The sequence below is a fragment of the Acipenser ruthenus genome, chromosome 17, assembly GCF_902713425.1.
Source record: "Acipenser ruthenus chromosome 17, fAciRut3.2 maternal haplotype, whole genome shotgun sequence".
NCBI lineage: Eukaryota > Metazoa > Chordata > Actinopteri > Acipenseriformes > Acipenseridae > Acipenser > Acipenser ruthenus.
Genome location: NC_081205.1, coordinates 26,423,464 through 26,439,467, shown reverse-complemented (window position 1 = coordinate 26,439,467; position 16,004 = coordinate 26,423,464). Strand labels below are relative to the sequence as shown.

At 36.8% G+C, this 16,004-nt stretch overlaps 1 protein-coding gene across 1 annotated transcript in view; it reads left to right on the top strand.

The window, feature by feature from the left end:
• Positions 1-15,859, top strand: part of LOC117422966 (delta and Notch-like epidermal growth factor-related receptor) — a 50,161-nt gene extending 34,302 nt beyond the window's left edge. The window contains exons 7-12 of the mRNA XM_034038229.3: positions 4,934-5,158; positions 9,354-9,476; positions 10,424-10,537; positions 12,754-12,885; positions 13,333-13,579; positions 14,813-15,859. Of these exons, the coding sequence (XP_033894120.1) occupies positions 4,934-5,158; positions 9,354-9,476; positions 10,424-10,537; positions 12,754-12,885; positions 13,333-13,579; positions 14,813-14,924 (953 nt within the window). The 3' untranslated portion in view covers positions 14,925-15,859. The remainder of the gene's footprint in view (positions 1-4,933; positions 5,159-9,353; positions 9,477-10,423; positions 10,538-12,753; positions 12,886-13,332; positions 13,580-14,812) is intronic.
• Positions 15,860-16,004: the final 145 nt, after the last annotated feature.

Here is a 16,004-nt window from a genome sequence, read left to right as displayed (position 1 = left end):
ATACCTACAGTGAAACATGGAGGAGGCTCGGTTATGTTTTGGGGCTGCTTTGCTGCGCCTGGCACAGGGTGCCTTAAATCTGTGCAGGGCACAATGAAATCTCAAGACTATCAAGGCATTCTGGAGCGAAATGTACTGCCCAGTGTCAGAAAGCTCTGTCTCAGTCGCAGGTCATGGGTCCTCCAACAGGATAATGACCCAAAACACACAGCTAAAAGCACCCAAGAATGGATAAGAACAAAACATTGGACTATTCTGAAGTGGCCTTCTATGAGTCCTGATCTGAATCCTATCGCACATCTATGGAAAGAGCTGAAACTTGCAGTCTGGAGAAGGCACCCATCAAACCTGAGACAGCTGGAGCAGTTTGCTCAGGAAGAGTGGGCCAAACTACCTGTTAACAGGTGCAGAAGTCTCATTGAGAGCTACAGAAAACGTTTGATTGCAGTGATTGCCTCTAAAGGTTGTGCAACAAAATATTAGGTTAGCGGTCCCATCATTTTTGTCCATGCCATTTTCATTTGTTTTATTATTTACAATATTATGTTGAATAAAAAATCAAAAGCAAAGTCTGATTTCTATTAAATATGGAATAAACAATGGTGGATGCCAATTACTTTTGTCAGTTTCAAGTTATTTCAGAGAAAATTGTGCATTCTTCGTTTTTTGTGGAGGGGTACCAACAAATTTGAGCACGTCTGTATATATATATATATTAGAGTGTTTTTGTTACAATATTGTCTTATTAAATATGCTTTTACAGGCTACGCAGGGGAGCAATGCGAGTCTGTAATAGACCATTGCCTGACACAACCCTGTAGGAATAAAGGCACCTGCATCAACAGGCAGGTAGAATTGACAACATTTATCTCGTTTACTCCTGATGGCTTTCTGAAGGGTCATAACATATTCATTCATTTGTAGGGACAAAATTACCCACTAGTGCAGCGAATACAGCATACTGCAAATAATTCAGTTTTGTTTGCCATACAGTATAAGCAGAGCATAATGTGCCAGCTTATCTGCAGAAGCACGGACAGAATGGTTTTGATGGTTCTTGTATATAGCAGTGTTATTATCTCTCCTGGGAATATAGGGGAGAGGCACACATATATATGCATAACTGGAGAACCACTCATCCGACAAGGGTGGTAGTTTGCATGCTGAAAAAGTGACACTTGCACTATTGTAAGATTTATCCAGGGAACCTTGGTATTAGGAAAAGCCAGAGCTACAAATGTATGTACATTTCAAAGTCCTTATATTCTAAAAACCAACGACTACTACAAAATTATAACAAAAATAAGCCTACCATAAATTAGTAAAAACAGAACAGTCTCGTAATCTGTTTGGGTAACTCAAACTGCCGCTATCAGTTCATTTTAACCTGCATGAGTTAGAGATTGTTTAGGTAAAGGCCTTCTTTTTGAAAGCAATTCCTGTAAGTGAAAAAAAGAAAATGCTCTTCTGGAGAAGAAACAAAACAAACATTATTGACATTATTAGTTTTGTATTTCTTAAACTTTTTTCTTCTAGTTTTACAATTTTATTATATGTGCTATATATTTTATATGCCCATACTGTAGCAAGAATTCATCTAGGATTAATTGCCGTTATTGCTTTATTTGGAGTTATGCAGTGACTAAAAAATATAGCCGTGCAAAAGGCTTTTAAAAAGCCTGTATGTGGTACTTTTTATCAGCTAAATCAGCTCCTCTTTATTGTAAGAGTCTTATTCCCTGGAGTCTGCTCTTGTCTGTCTCTTGCATTAAAATGCATCCAGATACAGCCTTGTTCTATATTTAGTGTGATGTTTTTTGGGTTATCCAGCAATTCTGACACTTAATTTAAAATGTTTTTTTTTTTAATTAATTTTTTCTTCACAGATATTATTTTTAGTAAGATTAGTAAGTTTCCCATAGGGACACAGTGGTGCTCTCAATTGCAGTTTCAAGGTCTAGTGACATTTTGATAATTGTTGCAAATAAAGCAAAATACATTTCGGTAATAGTCACATTTATTTTTATGGGTCAATCTTTTTTTTTTTTTATCAGGTACAATTTAAAAAAAAAACACAATTTAAAATCTTAATACATTACAAAACAAATTAATCCAACATTTTTCATTTAAGAGGTTGAGTCTAGATTGTATTTTTAATACCACAGCACTTTTGTTCATGCAGTAACCCAGGTATACAAGATCATTAGAATAATTGTTATACTTTTAGATAAGACCCACCAGACCTGGGAATAAATATTCTAATGAGTAGTTAAATATATTTAAATACTTCAAATAAATGGACATGTGACTTGGAATATTTCAATGTTTTTAGAAATATATTTGAATTGATTGTAAATATTTAAATATTTCAACCACTGTCCATTAACATTTGAAAGATATTTAAATATTAACCTTGATTTACAAATATATTTATAAATATTGTCAAATAATGCAACACATACTGTAGTGTATTTCAACATGTATTTTACATACACATATACAGGTAGATGACAGTTATGTAATTCACAAAACACCATAATAAGACACATTATTATTGGCATTATAGTGACAAAATTCATCAGTCCCTAGCATGTGTAGTGACCCATATTTCCCCACCATCAAAAATCATATTATGAACAAATCAATACAGTCCCATCCAAGTAAGTCAATATGATTGTCCATTGCCTTTATTGCAAGTGGCGATTGCACTTGATGAACATTACTGTTTCGAACCTGGAGTCGCTCATTGAGCAGCGATCTGGCCTAAAGGTCCTGCCAGCAACACTGAACACTTTCTCGACTGCGGCTGAGGTGGCTGGCACATTGAGGTACCTGGCAGCTAGCTTTGCCAATGCAGGGAATGGGCTCTGAGGCAAGGGGGTCTGACCCTTCTGGGAAGCAGGGGGTAGACAGGTACTGTTACCTCTGTGGAAGCAGAAGCAGAAGATGGTATGGGGGCCAACATGAAACAAAAACTATTTGCTTCTCTTTGGAGGTGGATCCTGGGCAGTGGCAGGTTGGGAAGGTTGTGGAGCAAACCTGGCACACTCCTGCTGGAGAAGAGCTGTGGCTGTCAGTAGCTGCTCTGGGCACCACACAGCCTTAAAGCGGGGGTCCAGTAGAGCTGCCAGCTTGTAGAGAGGCATCTGTTCATAAAGGGAGAGGCGCTTCTCTAGGGATGCCTTCAGGGCAGTCACCAGCTGGGCATTGTACTTTGCATTAAAGTTGCTCAGGAAGGTCCTTAATCCAATGATGCTGGAAATGACATAGCTGGCAGAAACAATGTTGGAACCCTGGGTAGGCACATGTTGTTTGTAGCAGCAGTGGTCCCTCAGTGTAACTTGACATATGACTTCACTTGCTTTTATATTAGGTCTTGTGATTAACTCATGATGGTTGAGGTGGTTCTCAAATGAGTAGAATGCTATATATACATGTTAATTTGATTAATTAAGAACAGGCCACTTTAAAAATTGATGAGAACAGTGAGGAGCTAACCCACTCAATTACCTCTGGACAACTGCTCTGTTAATGGCAGCAGGTGTAATTGGTTATTGATGAACAGCTAACGAGGACTAGGGGTTAACCTGCTTCAGGATATTAATTAGGCTTTCATACATTTCTTTCCATATATATTTAACTTTATTACACCTATTGTACTAGGATTTAATTATTTTCAAATACTATTTGATTTCTGCAAAAGTTATAGAAATGTTTTCAAATAATATTTACTTTCCGCAAATTATATTTAATTGTTTCCAATTATTCTTTACATTGCATGGTGATATTGAATTATTGCAACTATTTGAATGAGTTGGTATTTTCAAATCGAATATGGAATAGGCCCACTGCTCTATATTTAAACGTTTTGACTTGTTAGCTATCCAATTATTTCTAGTCTGTTAGTTCCTTTACCTCATCCCTGTAAGAACTGCTCAGGTGTCTGTCTTAGCATTTCCTGTTGAAAGGACAGAGAGAGAACCCTCCAAATGATTCTTAATACGGTAGCCTGGGCATGTCTAGTATGCTCATTTGTAACAGATCCTTTGAAAAATAATACACTAGCAAACATTTTATTTCCTAACATGCATGTGCTCCTGCTACCAAAGTCTCTTGAGATCCTAAGATATCAACTATACCATAAGCACAGTAATTCTTCTTGTATGAAAACATGTCAAGTATGTTCCTAAGACACTGATGTTTTGCCATGAAAATCATGAGCTGTAACCAGTCCTTAATGTCTTGGTGTGATGAGTTTATTGAATCAATCCTGTTCAGTTTTTACTGTGATGCAATCAGCCAGTGAGTTCCTCTTCAAATATCAGACTGCTAATAATCGACAATAATTGATTAACTGAATACACTTCATTATTCAAAAGAAAAAAAAAAAATGTGTGACTCTTCACAAAAGCCTGAAAACAGGCATGTGTAAAATTGTTGTACACAGTTTAATAACATATGCATTGAGAAAACTGGAAAATTGAGAATATTTTTTTTTAAAAGGAAGAAACTAAATTGACTCTTCACAAAAGCCTACACTAGTTTGATGTGTGGTGAGTACAGGAATTCAATCTTGTGATCTTTTTCCATTAGAGGAGAAAGTGCAGTATTACAGTCTAGTAACACTACCATAGCAGTTCTATAATGTTTTGTTTTAGCCAGCATGGTCCCTGACATGTGTTTATGGTTGGACTGGCTGTTTCATGATTTTGGTCACACGATCAAATTGATCATACTGTTTGTCGAACAGTTTTAGCTGGTCTTTATTTGAACTAGTGTATCCCATATCTTAACCAACTATTAATAAGAAATGTACAGCATGTGTTCAAATGCATAAGCTAGTTGTTAACAGGTAATAAACAAAACAAAATGTGCTGTGTAAAATAAAGCGTGATAATGATTCTGACTGTGTCTGGTCTTGTGTTTGTTTCAGGATATCGGGGATCAATGTGTGAGGAGAAGATAGATCCCTGTGCTTCGTCTCCCTGCCAGAACAATGGGAGCTGTTACTCTAATGGGCTGGCGTACAGCTGCAGCTGCAGTCCTTGGTACACAGGGCCTACCTGCACTCAGCTCATTGACTTCTGTGCTCTGAACCCCTGCGCCCATGGAATCTGCCGCAGTGTTGGAACCAGTTACAAATGCCTGTGTATTCCAGGTATGAATACTGATGATAGCTTTTCATATGTACAGTACACCAATATATCGCACTATATATTTCAATACATAACTACAAATAAAACAATACACAGGTAAACATATCTGTGAAGCTGTTGGTGAGTATTGGCAGAACTAACTAAGAAATATACTATATAGCATATCTTTTTTTCTATACAGCATTTCTTGTTAGAAAATACAATCCTGGATGCTCTCTGAGATTACTGACTGCTATATTCACAAAAGCTCTCTCCATGGTGGGCTATTGCATTATATACACTTACTAAAAGGTTCAGGCAAGATTGATATTAGCAGTTTGCTCTGGGAATTCCCAAGATTTTCTTATGATTTTGGGATGTTTAAGTTTTCTCTGTTTGTTTGAAGTCATTTTACATTTTCATAATAGTAGGATTCAGTGGGATGCTTTAAGGGCCGTCAAGACAAAGTTCTGGAATCGATCAGCTTCTAGGAATTTGACTAGCATTGATGTGCCAAATGGCTCTCACTCATAACTATTCTTGTGCTCTTACTGACTATTCAACAAATAGTTTAGTGTTCTGGTAGTTTCTTTCTAGTTTTACATGTTATTCCTTTCAGAAAAGATGTTTTTGCCTTTGCTCTTGTTTCAAAATAGGGCCCATAGTCACACACCACTAGTGATCATTTCTTAATTACTTAATAAAATCAGCTTTTTTCAGTGGTTGAAACATGACAAGTCAGATCAAATAAATAAAGCAAAAACAACGATCTAGAATGGTAGACAACACAGCAGTTGGATTGGTAAGAAATGAAATGAAGGTGAATGTTGATGATGCCTTTGGGATTTCTTTGCAAAAAAAAAAAAAAACCTGTCATTGTGTAAATGTCAAACAGCTAGGCCAGGTTCATTGTGTTTGCCTTCAGGAGGAGCAGCCTACTGTGGTGTACGCAAATGGTTAAGCTTGAGCCATGAGTCCCTTTCCAGAAGAAGATATTAGCCTACAGTATTTAGCACTAAATCCTAGTGAATCCATCTACTGAACAAGTGATGTTTACTCAAGACTTTTATTACAGGTATCAGACAAGTTAAAAAATAAATCCTTTGTGTGTTTTTTTCAAGGTATGTTTCCCTTTAACACTTACATTGGAATGAATTCCTTTCTCTAACCAGAACAAAAATAATACCAAGTTTGTAGTGGCTGTAAATATTTATCATTTGGGGGCTGTTTATATCCATCAGCTAATAAATATACATGCATGCATACTTACATGCATACATTTAAAATGTGCTTTCTTAAGGTTTTCTTACTAAACTGTTTACTTTCTTTTGCCACAGTCTCAGTAGGACTTTTCCTAACTCTGTTTAAATTTCTTAAAGCGGGCACTCATTCTCTGGAAATGAGATCAGAGTGTAAACACACATCCTGCCAGACATTAAAGACTATCTAGTACCTAGTACTATTCATATCAAACTGGGGAAACATTCATATATTCATTTGCTTAGGAAAGTAAAATAACTTGCATTTTTGTGTCACCATTAAGATGTTTAAAGCAACTTCTGAAATGAAACTTACAGTATTGTTAAAGGTTTTTGGTCAGTAGGCACTGTTGCTAAAAACAGGAATGATGTAATTTAGAGTCACTGAAAAAAGTCAAACAATAACTGGAGGCAGATACATTTTAATATACAAGAGATGTTTCTATTTAATGACATCATTCAGTATCACAAAATAATATGTGATGACACATAGCCTATGCTATCATTTAAATCAGATTTTTACAAATAACTAACAATTGCTTTTTAGAATTTCTCCCTGAGGCAAAAACATCCTACGATTCTAATTAAAAAAAAAAAAAAAACGTTAAATAACTCACATTAAGCTACTGCCTTTGCTAACAAATCGTCATCTTTTTAAAACTTGCTCCAGAAACATGAGAAAGTAGTCTGATACATTCTTATTTAGAATGGCACTGAGAGAAAGAGAGCTTTTAGAGTTACATTTACGCTGCGCACTGACCTTTCAATAGTACATAGTTTTCCAAAATAACCTTTTATTCCAGTTTAGCAAAATGGCATTCGAGAAATGATGCAAGATAAAATTGTCAGTGCCTCTGTGATAGTCTGACTAAATATGGGTGCTGTGTTTCATTAAATCACGTTGCGTTTTGTGGCTTCCAATTAAAGAGGGAAGAGCTATGCAGTTACACCCTCATCTCCAACCTCCCCGCTGTTGTAGCCTTTCGCAACACTGAATGTACTTCCTCCAGACACTAAATGTCAGCTTTTGTTTCATCTCAGTTCCCGCATCATAGGGACTGCGCAGGGAAGCATTTTAAACAGTTTCAATTAGGCTCAAGGACTGTGGCACTGCAGAACATGTCTGCACCCAGCAGGGAGTCTATTGTTACTGTTTTTTATTGGACTGACATGACAGCACAGAGTCATTAGAAGTAAATCCTGCTTGTGCCTTTTCCTCTAACACATTTGCTGTGATAAGGCCTCAAAGGACATTGTCATTTTATCTCAACCATTAACAGCAACACATTCTGGCAAAATTTGTTTAACACAATGTTATTTGGAAACTTCATGTAAAATGTACCTGACTACATTAAAGACTGGTGTGAGGGTGATTTAATGGCTATTGGTTTACAATAAGTGTGTAGCGTTCCTGTGGGTCTTAAATGGTAACATTTTTGCTCTAAATTGGAAAGTTTCGGTACTTAAAAAATGTGGCATCTCTCTCTCTCTCTCTCTCTCTCTCTCTCTCTCTCTCTCTCTCTCTCTCTCTCTCTCTCTCTCTCTCTCTCTAACTTGTCAGGGACTATTGAACAGTGAACTGGATTTGATGAGAATAAGCTGCACTCTATCCCGTGTCTTAATGTTTTCTTCCCTCGCTTGTCAAGTAGTGCCTTCTTTTCAGAAACTATAATGCAAAATCCAATTTTACATCACTCCCTTTCAGAGAAGAAGCTACAGAATGAATTGATGAGTGCAGGCGGGTTGCCATGGATCCCCATGCTTATTGTGTCATGCCATTAGAGAGAAGGATCTTGTATCTGTTGTTTTAACATTGTGGAGCAGGAGCAGTGAGGATGTTTGTCTAATAAGTAATGTTGTCATGTGTCAGTAGCTGGGCTGATACAGAAAAAGTCACTTAATACAGCCTTGTCAACAGCTTTAAGGACATCAATATTTTGCCTATGTAACCTCTAAATGTTTATCTGGCAGATTTGAGGATGTGGGGAAGTATATACATGTCTCTGATGGTGATGAGCTTCTTCACTTGAATTTGCAAGCACGCCAAGGCCGTTTCACATCAACAATGTCATAATAACCTCTAAAATGGAATGCTGCTTGTGACAATAAACAGTGCACTTGTCACACACTGCACGTAATCCAAACAGGATGAAGACCCTACTTTATAACAGAACAGACACACTTTCATTTATCAGATGAGAAAGATGTTTTATGAATGTACTGTAGATTGCAGGCTGTTCTGCTCACACAATCCCAGCCACACTGATGTGCAGTGGTCTCTGCTAAGTGAAAAGTTAGCAGACAGTGCCTATCTTTAGCAAGCTCATTGATTCCCACGTGCTCACCTTGGCATCTCTTTCAAGCATAAAACCTAATCAGGACAATTTAATCCATGGGCTGAAACACAACACTGCCACCAAGTGGCCAGTTGAAATTTAGCTCTACAGGTATGGCCAAACGTTTTGCATCACCTAGGTTTGAGACAGTTATATATATATATATATATATATATATATATATATATATATATAAAATTTAGATTGTATATTTAACATAATGTAATCAAAGAAACTACAAAATGATATCGCAAAAGTCTAACGGAAGCCATAATAGCAGTACAGTATTTCATGCTAGATTTCAAAACGTCACATTTTTACATTTTTGACAGTTTTGTTAATTATATGGAAAACTACAAAGGGGTATGTAATTCAATATGTTAACGTAACGTTATTCAGCAGGTTTTATTTGACTTTATGAAACAAAATTAGTTAATTCCATAGGGTGATGCAAAACTTTTGGCCATAGCTGTATATAATATTTTTTTTTGACCATGAAACAAAACTGAGGGCCATGTTTAATTACCTTTTAAGGTGGGGGAAAATTGTGAAATATAATTCCATTATGAGGTGGCTCTTACTGATAAGTAAGAGGTAATTGTATTTGTATTCTCTGGCTCTAGGTTACCATGGTTTGTACTGTGAAGAGGAGTATAATGAGTGTCTCTCAACCCCTTGTCAGAATTCTGGAACATGCAAAGACCTCGTCAACGACTATGAGTGTCTATGTACTGCTGAGTATGAAGGTAGGTTGTGTTTGTAGAGAGGGTGAGGGGGTGGGAGGGGGATCAACAGGATTTGAATGCAAACGTGTGAGTGTTCTAACAAGACTATCAATCTCTATCAAACAGCTGTTTATGTATGCCAATGGAGTTTCTCATATTATCTTCCAGGAGAAAAAAAGATGTTAGATGCCTATTATGAGATCTTTAAATTGGATACATAATATCTTCCATTAACAGAATATGTTGCTAAATCAGGTAACAGTGTTAAAGCTCATACCACAATTGCTGCACTTACCAATTCGTAGCTTGTGAATGTGGAGACATATTTTATTTGGTCTGAACTAAAACATCAGGGATTAAGTGTTAATAAATATAATCCATGTCTGTTTATTTTATTATAAAAAATAATTGAATTGAATTAGCATCTTTTGATGTTGAATATATAAATAAGAATTCAGGTGTAAATGGAAGTTGGTGTTTTAAGCTACTACTCTGCTACTGCAATTCAGTTCAGAGGAATGGCGAGACATGGTAGCAACGCTTTTATTAATTCACTTTGTTTGCTTTCATGGGAATAAATCAATACCCCCTTCTCTCACCTTGTCAGCATTTGATCCCACCAATCATTTCGAAATCAATGAAAGAATTAGCATTACCCGTTGCCATGTCAGTACAGTTACTGGTATGCTACAACAGGGCTCAAAACAGTTCCCAAAATATTCCAATTTACCAACAGTGAATACACTTTCTTAAACAAGCCACATGCATGTATATTGAATAGAACAGGACCATCGTCATCGTCTCCTTCCAGACATGAACACCAGAACACATTCACTTTCTTCAATTCAAGCGAATGGGACGGACACCTTAAAGAAACCTATACAAAGGTTCAGTCACTTTGGTGTAGATTTAGTCTTCACTGGTCAGTTTAGTACTGTGTCTTTAATTATCCAAACACGGTTTTTCAGGTAAACATTGTGAACTGTACAAGGACCCTTGCATTCACATAAACTGTCAGAACGGTGGCACCTGTGACAGCGAGGGCCTCAATGCGACCTGCCTTTGCCCACCTGGATTCCTTGGTGAGTTACTGTTCACAGTGTTTGAGGAATCTCTTCTGCTTTGTTTTAATATTTTCAGGATTACCGGTAATGCATTAATAGTATTATCCGAGACCAAGAGTATCCGGGAGTATGGCTGTGTCTTTTCATAGCCATCTTAACTAACATAGTCTTATTGTTGTAGATCCGCTTTGTATTTTCTTCTGTTTCAGTCATCACAAACTCAAGAGCACCATTGTGGCTTCACTAGAGCTCTCAGAAACATATCTGAACTCCAAGTACAGTACATCAGGTAGCTCAAAGCCCTTCACAGTACAGAAACACAGTCTGTGTCGCCTCACTGTTTCAAAGTTTAAACTAAGCAATACATGCATGACCTGGTCAGATAGAAATAATGTTACCACAAGGGAGAAGTGTGTGGCTGACATTTGAGAACCGTGTTCATAGGCATGGAGGAAATGTAATGGAATGTACCGAGCAAGCCTTTACTATCCACAGGAATTGAAAATGTGTTGTAATAATTACTGAGGGAGGCAGGATTAGATTACATTTGAGACTTCAAAATGACATTTAAAATGAGAAAGACATTAAACAAATGGCAATTTAATTTGGGTTATTATTCCTAATGTATTTTTCAATAGAAATAAAAAAAAAATCACACCATTAGAGCCATTTAACATTTGAAATGATGGATCGTTTGAGAGATTAACAGTAAAAATAGAATGTAGTTTACTGTAGATACCAGGAGGGGGACCACTTTAAATGACTGTTTCCTGAATCCCAACTAAAGTCAGCAGCCTGGTAAACAACATTTCCCAAGCGTTGGTATATGTTATATCTGGCAGAGTCAAACAAAATGATAAACCTCACAGATTGTCTTGGTCAATTCAATTCCAAGTGAAGGCTCCTTCCACAGACAGTAGATGCTTATGCATGATACACAATGGTGCAAAAAACAAGTTCATAAAAGCAATAATTCCTATATCAGGGAGTTGCCTGCTTGATAATCATTACTATACCAGCGATCACATTTCCAGCTGGTGCACTCTGTGCTGCGTATAAATAAATACATGCCTTTATATGCCCTTAGGATTAAACTCACAGAAAAAATGATAATTTTCCAAAGGGATTGTAACTGTGAGGTTTGTGCAGTTGATATATAATATTGCCCGATATACACAATGAATAAAACATCACTGCAGTCAATGCACATTTGTGACATTTCCAGTAAGAGGATTACATTTAATTGCAGATTCCACAATCTTATGGTGGAAAACACAATCATTATTCATTACTTACCACCGCCCCTGTCAACATTTAAATTAAAACCTTTCTCTGTGTGCAGAATAGATATTGCTCATTAGAGGTACATTTGATTCATTGCCCATTCAGGTCACAGATCCAGCCACTGAATTACAACTCGGGCAGGTATTTAAGAAGGTATTCAGTGATGCATGGTATATAAATTATTAAACATGTCTGCATTTTATGATGATGGAATTGGCAAACAGAGTACTAATGCAATTTAAGGGAACGACAATAAATACTTTGGAATTAAGAAATAACCAAACTTCATGGGAAGCCTGCATCTGTGTTTAGTCTTTAGTCAGAAGCTTGATTTCCTGATTACTGGGACAATGGATGACTCATGCAGTTATGTCCCAATAGCTGTCTCCTTTTCTGTGACAGTTTTAATTTATGGTTTATCAGATGGAGTAGTTACCTGTTTTGAATTTAGAGTGAAATTACAGTATGTCTGGTTGTTTTTATTAGGCGTTTCTGTTGATGGGAATTAACTACATAAATCATATGATATTAATGATACTACATGCTGATTTAGTAACATGAAGAGTCGTTATTTTTTACAACATTATAATAAATCACTGATGATTTTTGTTAGATATTTGTTAGAGCTGAAGTCTAAAAAGCCTGTAAAACTAATTAAATCATTCAATAAATCTCATCTTAAGTGCATTGCAATTCCTATACTCAATGTAGGTCTTTTTTAACCAGGGTATTAGAGGTTTCAAAGAAAGGTTGGGAAGCAAGGTTTAGGCCCACACCTGGTAATGCAACTCTCCAGCAGTAGAGAAATATTCCCAAGTGGAGATTTTTCAAATATTGTGTTCCCTTTTTTTCCATGACACGTGTTTCTTTTAAACTGACATATGGAATAGGTCTTTCTTAACCTTTCATTCAAACAAACCCTCGCTAACAGGGTTTCTGTATCCATCCAGGTGAGGAATGTGAGGTTGATGTAAACGAATGCGAGAGCAATCCTTGTCATCACAGTGGAACATGTATCGACCAGTCCAATGGCTACACCTGCCACTGCCCTCAAGGATGGGTTGGGGCCAGTTGTGAAATACGTATGTTGTTCATTTCTTAAGATTAATGTTTTGTTTTGTGTATACAAAATAGCAGGCTATATTATATATAATATGAGGAGCTGGTTCTTAAAAAGTGGTCTATTTGAAGGAACAAAAAGGAATGCCAAAAAAACAAAAAAACAGAGAATTCAATTGTTAAAAAGCTACAACAGAAATGCATATCATGTAGAAATATGAAAACAACTATTATACAGTAATATTATGCTTATAACAATTCTCCAGATATTGCTAGGCATTGTGATTCCTTTACACAGACACAAGAACACTGGGAATGCAGATCCTCTCCAGTGTGGATATAGTTGGGAGCTGAATGGAAAGAGGGTTTGCTTGCACCCCCTCACTGCAAGTCATGCACAGTGGGGAACTTGCACAGTGCGGAACATATTTATTGACATTCAAAGTAAACTTCTATGGGTTTTGTTTTAGATCTTCAATGGAAGTCGGCACGGACAGCAGAAACCTTGACCAACATGCCCCGTCACTCCCTGTACATCATCATCGGAGCTCTCTGTGTGGCGTTCGTCCTCATGTTGATTATCCTGATTGTGGGGATCTGCCGCATCAGCCGTATTGAGTACCAGGGCTCATCCAGACCAGCTTACGAGGAATTCTACAACTGCAGGAGCATTGACAGCGAGTTCAGCAGCGCCATTGCTTCCATCCGACATGCAAGGTAGGGCGTTATGTAACGTTATGTCACATCTCTGTCAGAGATTAGTTTAGTGGTTTTATTGTCAACTGCTGGTAAATGAATTACCCTCTGGTGTTGTCACAGTAACTGTATAGAATATTGCAATGATTATGCCTGGTTTTAGCCAATAAAATGTTGTTTGACTGACTCAGGCCTTTCATTTTCACTTGCTAATGCTGTTGTACTTTACTGCCTGGGACTTAAGCTTTTTTTATGTCTGTGATCCATATTGCATTATTTTGTGTTTCTGTGTTCCCTCTGATTTTTGAATGTTAATTAAAATTATCATTAAAACAGTGAGATTTAATTATTATCCTGGATAAGGGTGTCTGCTAAGAAATAAATACTACTACTACTACTACTACTACTAATAATAATAATAATCACGTGATTTATGTCGTATGGTACAAGGCAATAAAGGAATACACAGTTTAACAAGCCTCATGCCCAGCTATGATCAGCAAAGATGATGATGATGGAAAATACTGTACAACGACTGCATCTGTATTTGTCACCTTCTTTTATTTATTTTCTGTGCAAACTCCATGGCCGAACATGTATTTAAAAAAAATAAAACCGTGCTCAGTTCTTCTCAGTACTGTGAAAGAGCGGGCTGGAAATGTCCGCTCCGCGCTCCTATCCAGCTCCGCTCCCCCGCTCCATATACAATAGACTCGCTCCGCTCCCATCACACTCTCTGTCCCCGACTCAGGGTCGGATTAACCAATATGCCAATAACACCATTCGCCATAACATGCATAAGGCCCCCAAAATATGGGTTAACGTAGGGCCCCCATGTACTTTAATCCGGCCCTGGTCTCACACCATCGGTTGGATGTACACTGTAGGCAAGACTGATTGATGGCTTCTTACATCCAAGTACACGTTGTTTGCTCTGACGAGATAGAATGTTACACATGCCATGCAACAGAGGCACGAAAGCTGTGGAATGTTTCCAAAGCGTTATCATTGAATATGTCTGTCTTCTTGTTTTTGATTCTCAATTATTATTATTATTATTTTTTTTAATATCAATTGGATTATTAAAGTCTTTAGAAGGGCTGCAAAATGTAATTATTATTAATGTTTCTGGCCAAGCCTTATTAGTAGTTTGCTATTCCCTCAGTAATTGAAAACTGTATTTCACCAGGTTGACCCTTTAGTGGTGACCCTGCTGTTAACTGTAGATAATCTAAACTGTATTGTCTCTTTCAGATTTGGAAAGAAGTCCAGACCAGCGATGTACGATGCCACTCCAATCACTTATGAAGATTACAGCCCAGATGACAAGCCGCTGGTCACTTTAATCAAAACAAAGGATTTGTAAAAGCATTTAGTTTGAGAAGATTTATGAAAACTAAAACTACAAAACAGCAGCACTGTAAACTGTAAACTAATATGTTTTAGATAAAAAAGCTAGTCGGTTAACGTTGTTGAAATGTCCTTAAATGACCTTTTAAATAATTCTTAAACAAGTGAATAAATAAATACATAAAACATGAAGAATTTGATCATTAAATATATTTTAAATGTGAAATTGTGATGCTATTATATTAATGATACTATAGTAAGCATATACTGGTATGTGCATTTATTTAATAAATGGTCAACAACTTGACTTACTATGTATACTGTACCTAATAACCACGATTGGTTAGTAGTATCAGATTAGTGTAAAACAAGGTACTGTGTGAGGTTTGGTGCCAGTTCCCTCAGTGTAGATTAAGCAAAATGTAGAAACAGCCTAGAAATCCTGACTCCTAGAACTGATAAGAGATAATTAAAACATGTTGTAGTAATATCAAGAATAATACTAATAATAGGTGCATTTGTTATACAGTGCATTAAATAAAATGCTGTAGCTTTTGCCTTACTTGGTGCATGGCTAGATTATATGGGTTCTGCATTATTTTCTAAGACTTGCATCATATTTGTTTTAATGAGTTTTGGCCTTGGGTGACGACATTATTAATGAAAAATCAGTTGGCAAACTGGACTATGAAGGGGAAATGAGTAAGGCTTTAATTTGTAATCACGTTTGTTCAATTTGTGAGTTTCTGTAGCTTGCTTACTTGTAGCGGATGTGGTTTTCCGTAGCTGTGTATCATTGTGTTGTTCTTGCGGTCCAGGCTTGTTCTTTCAGAAGCTACCTGAATGCAACATGCTGACACATGTTCTCCTTTGATTATGTTTAGATTTTTTAAACCACGTGCTTAAACTGGATGTTGAATGATGTAATAAAGGTCAAAATGAACACTAGAAGAGGTGCTTGTGATCATGTGTGTGGTGTCAAACATTTTGAGGGTTACAGTTGAAAACAATTATTTTACATTGAATAAATCATTAATAATGCATTAACAGCATAATCACTTACAGTGACATGCCTTCTGAAAGTTGCATCTCAGGT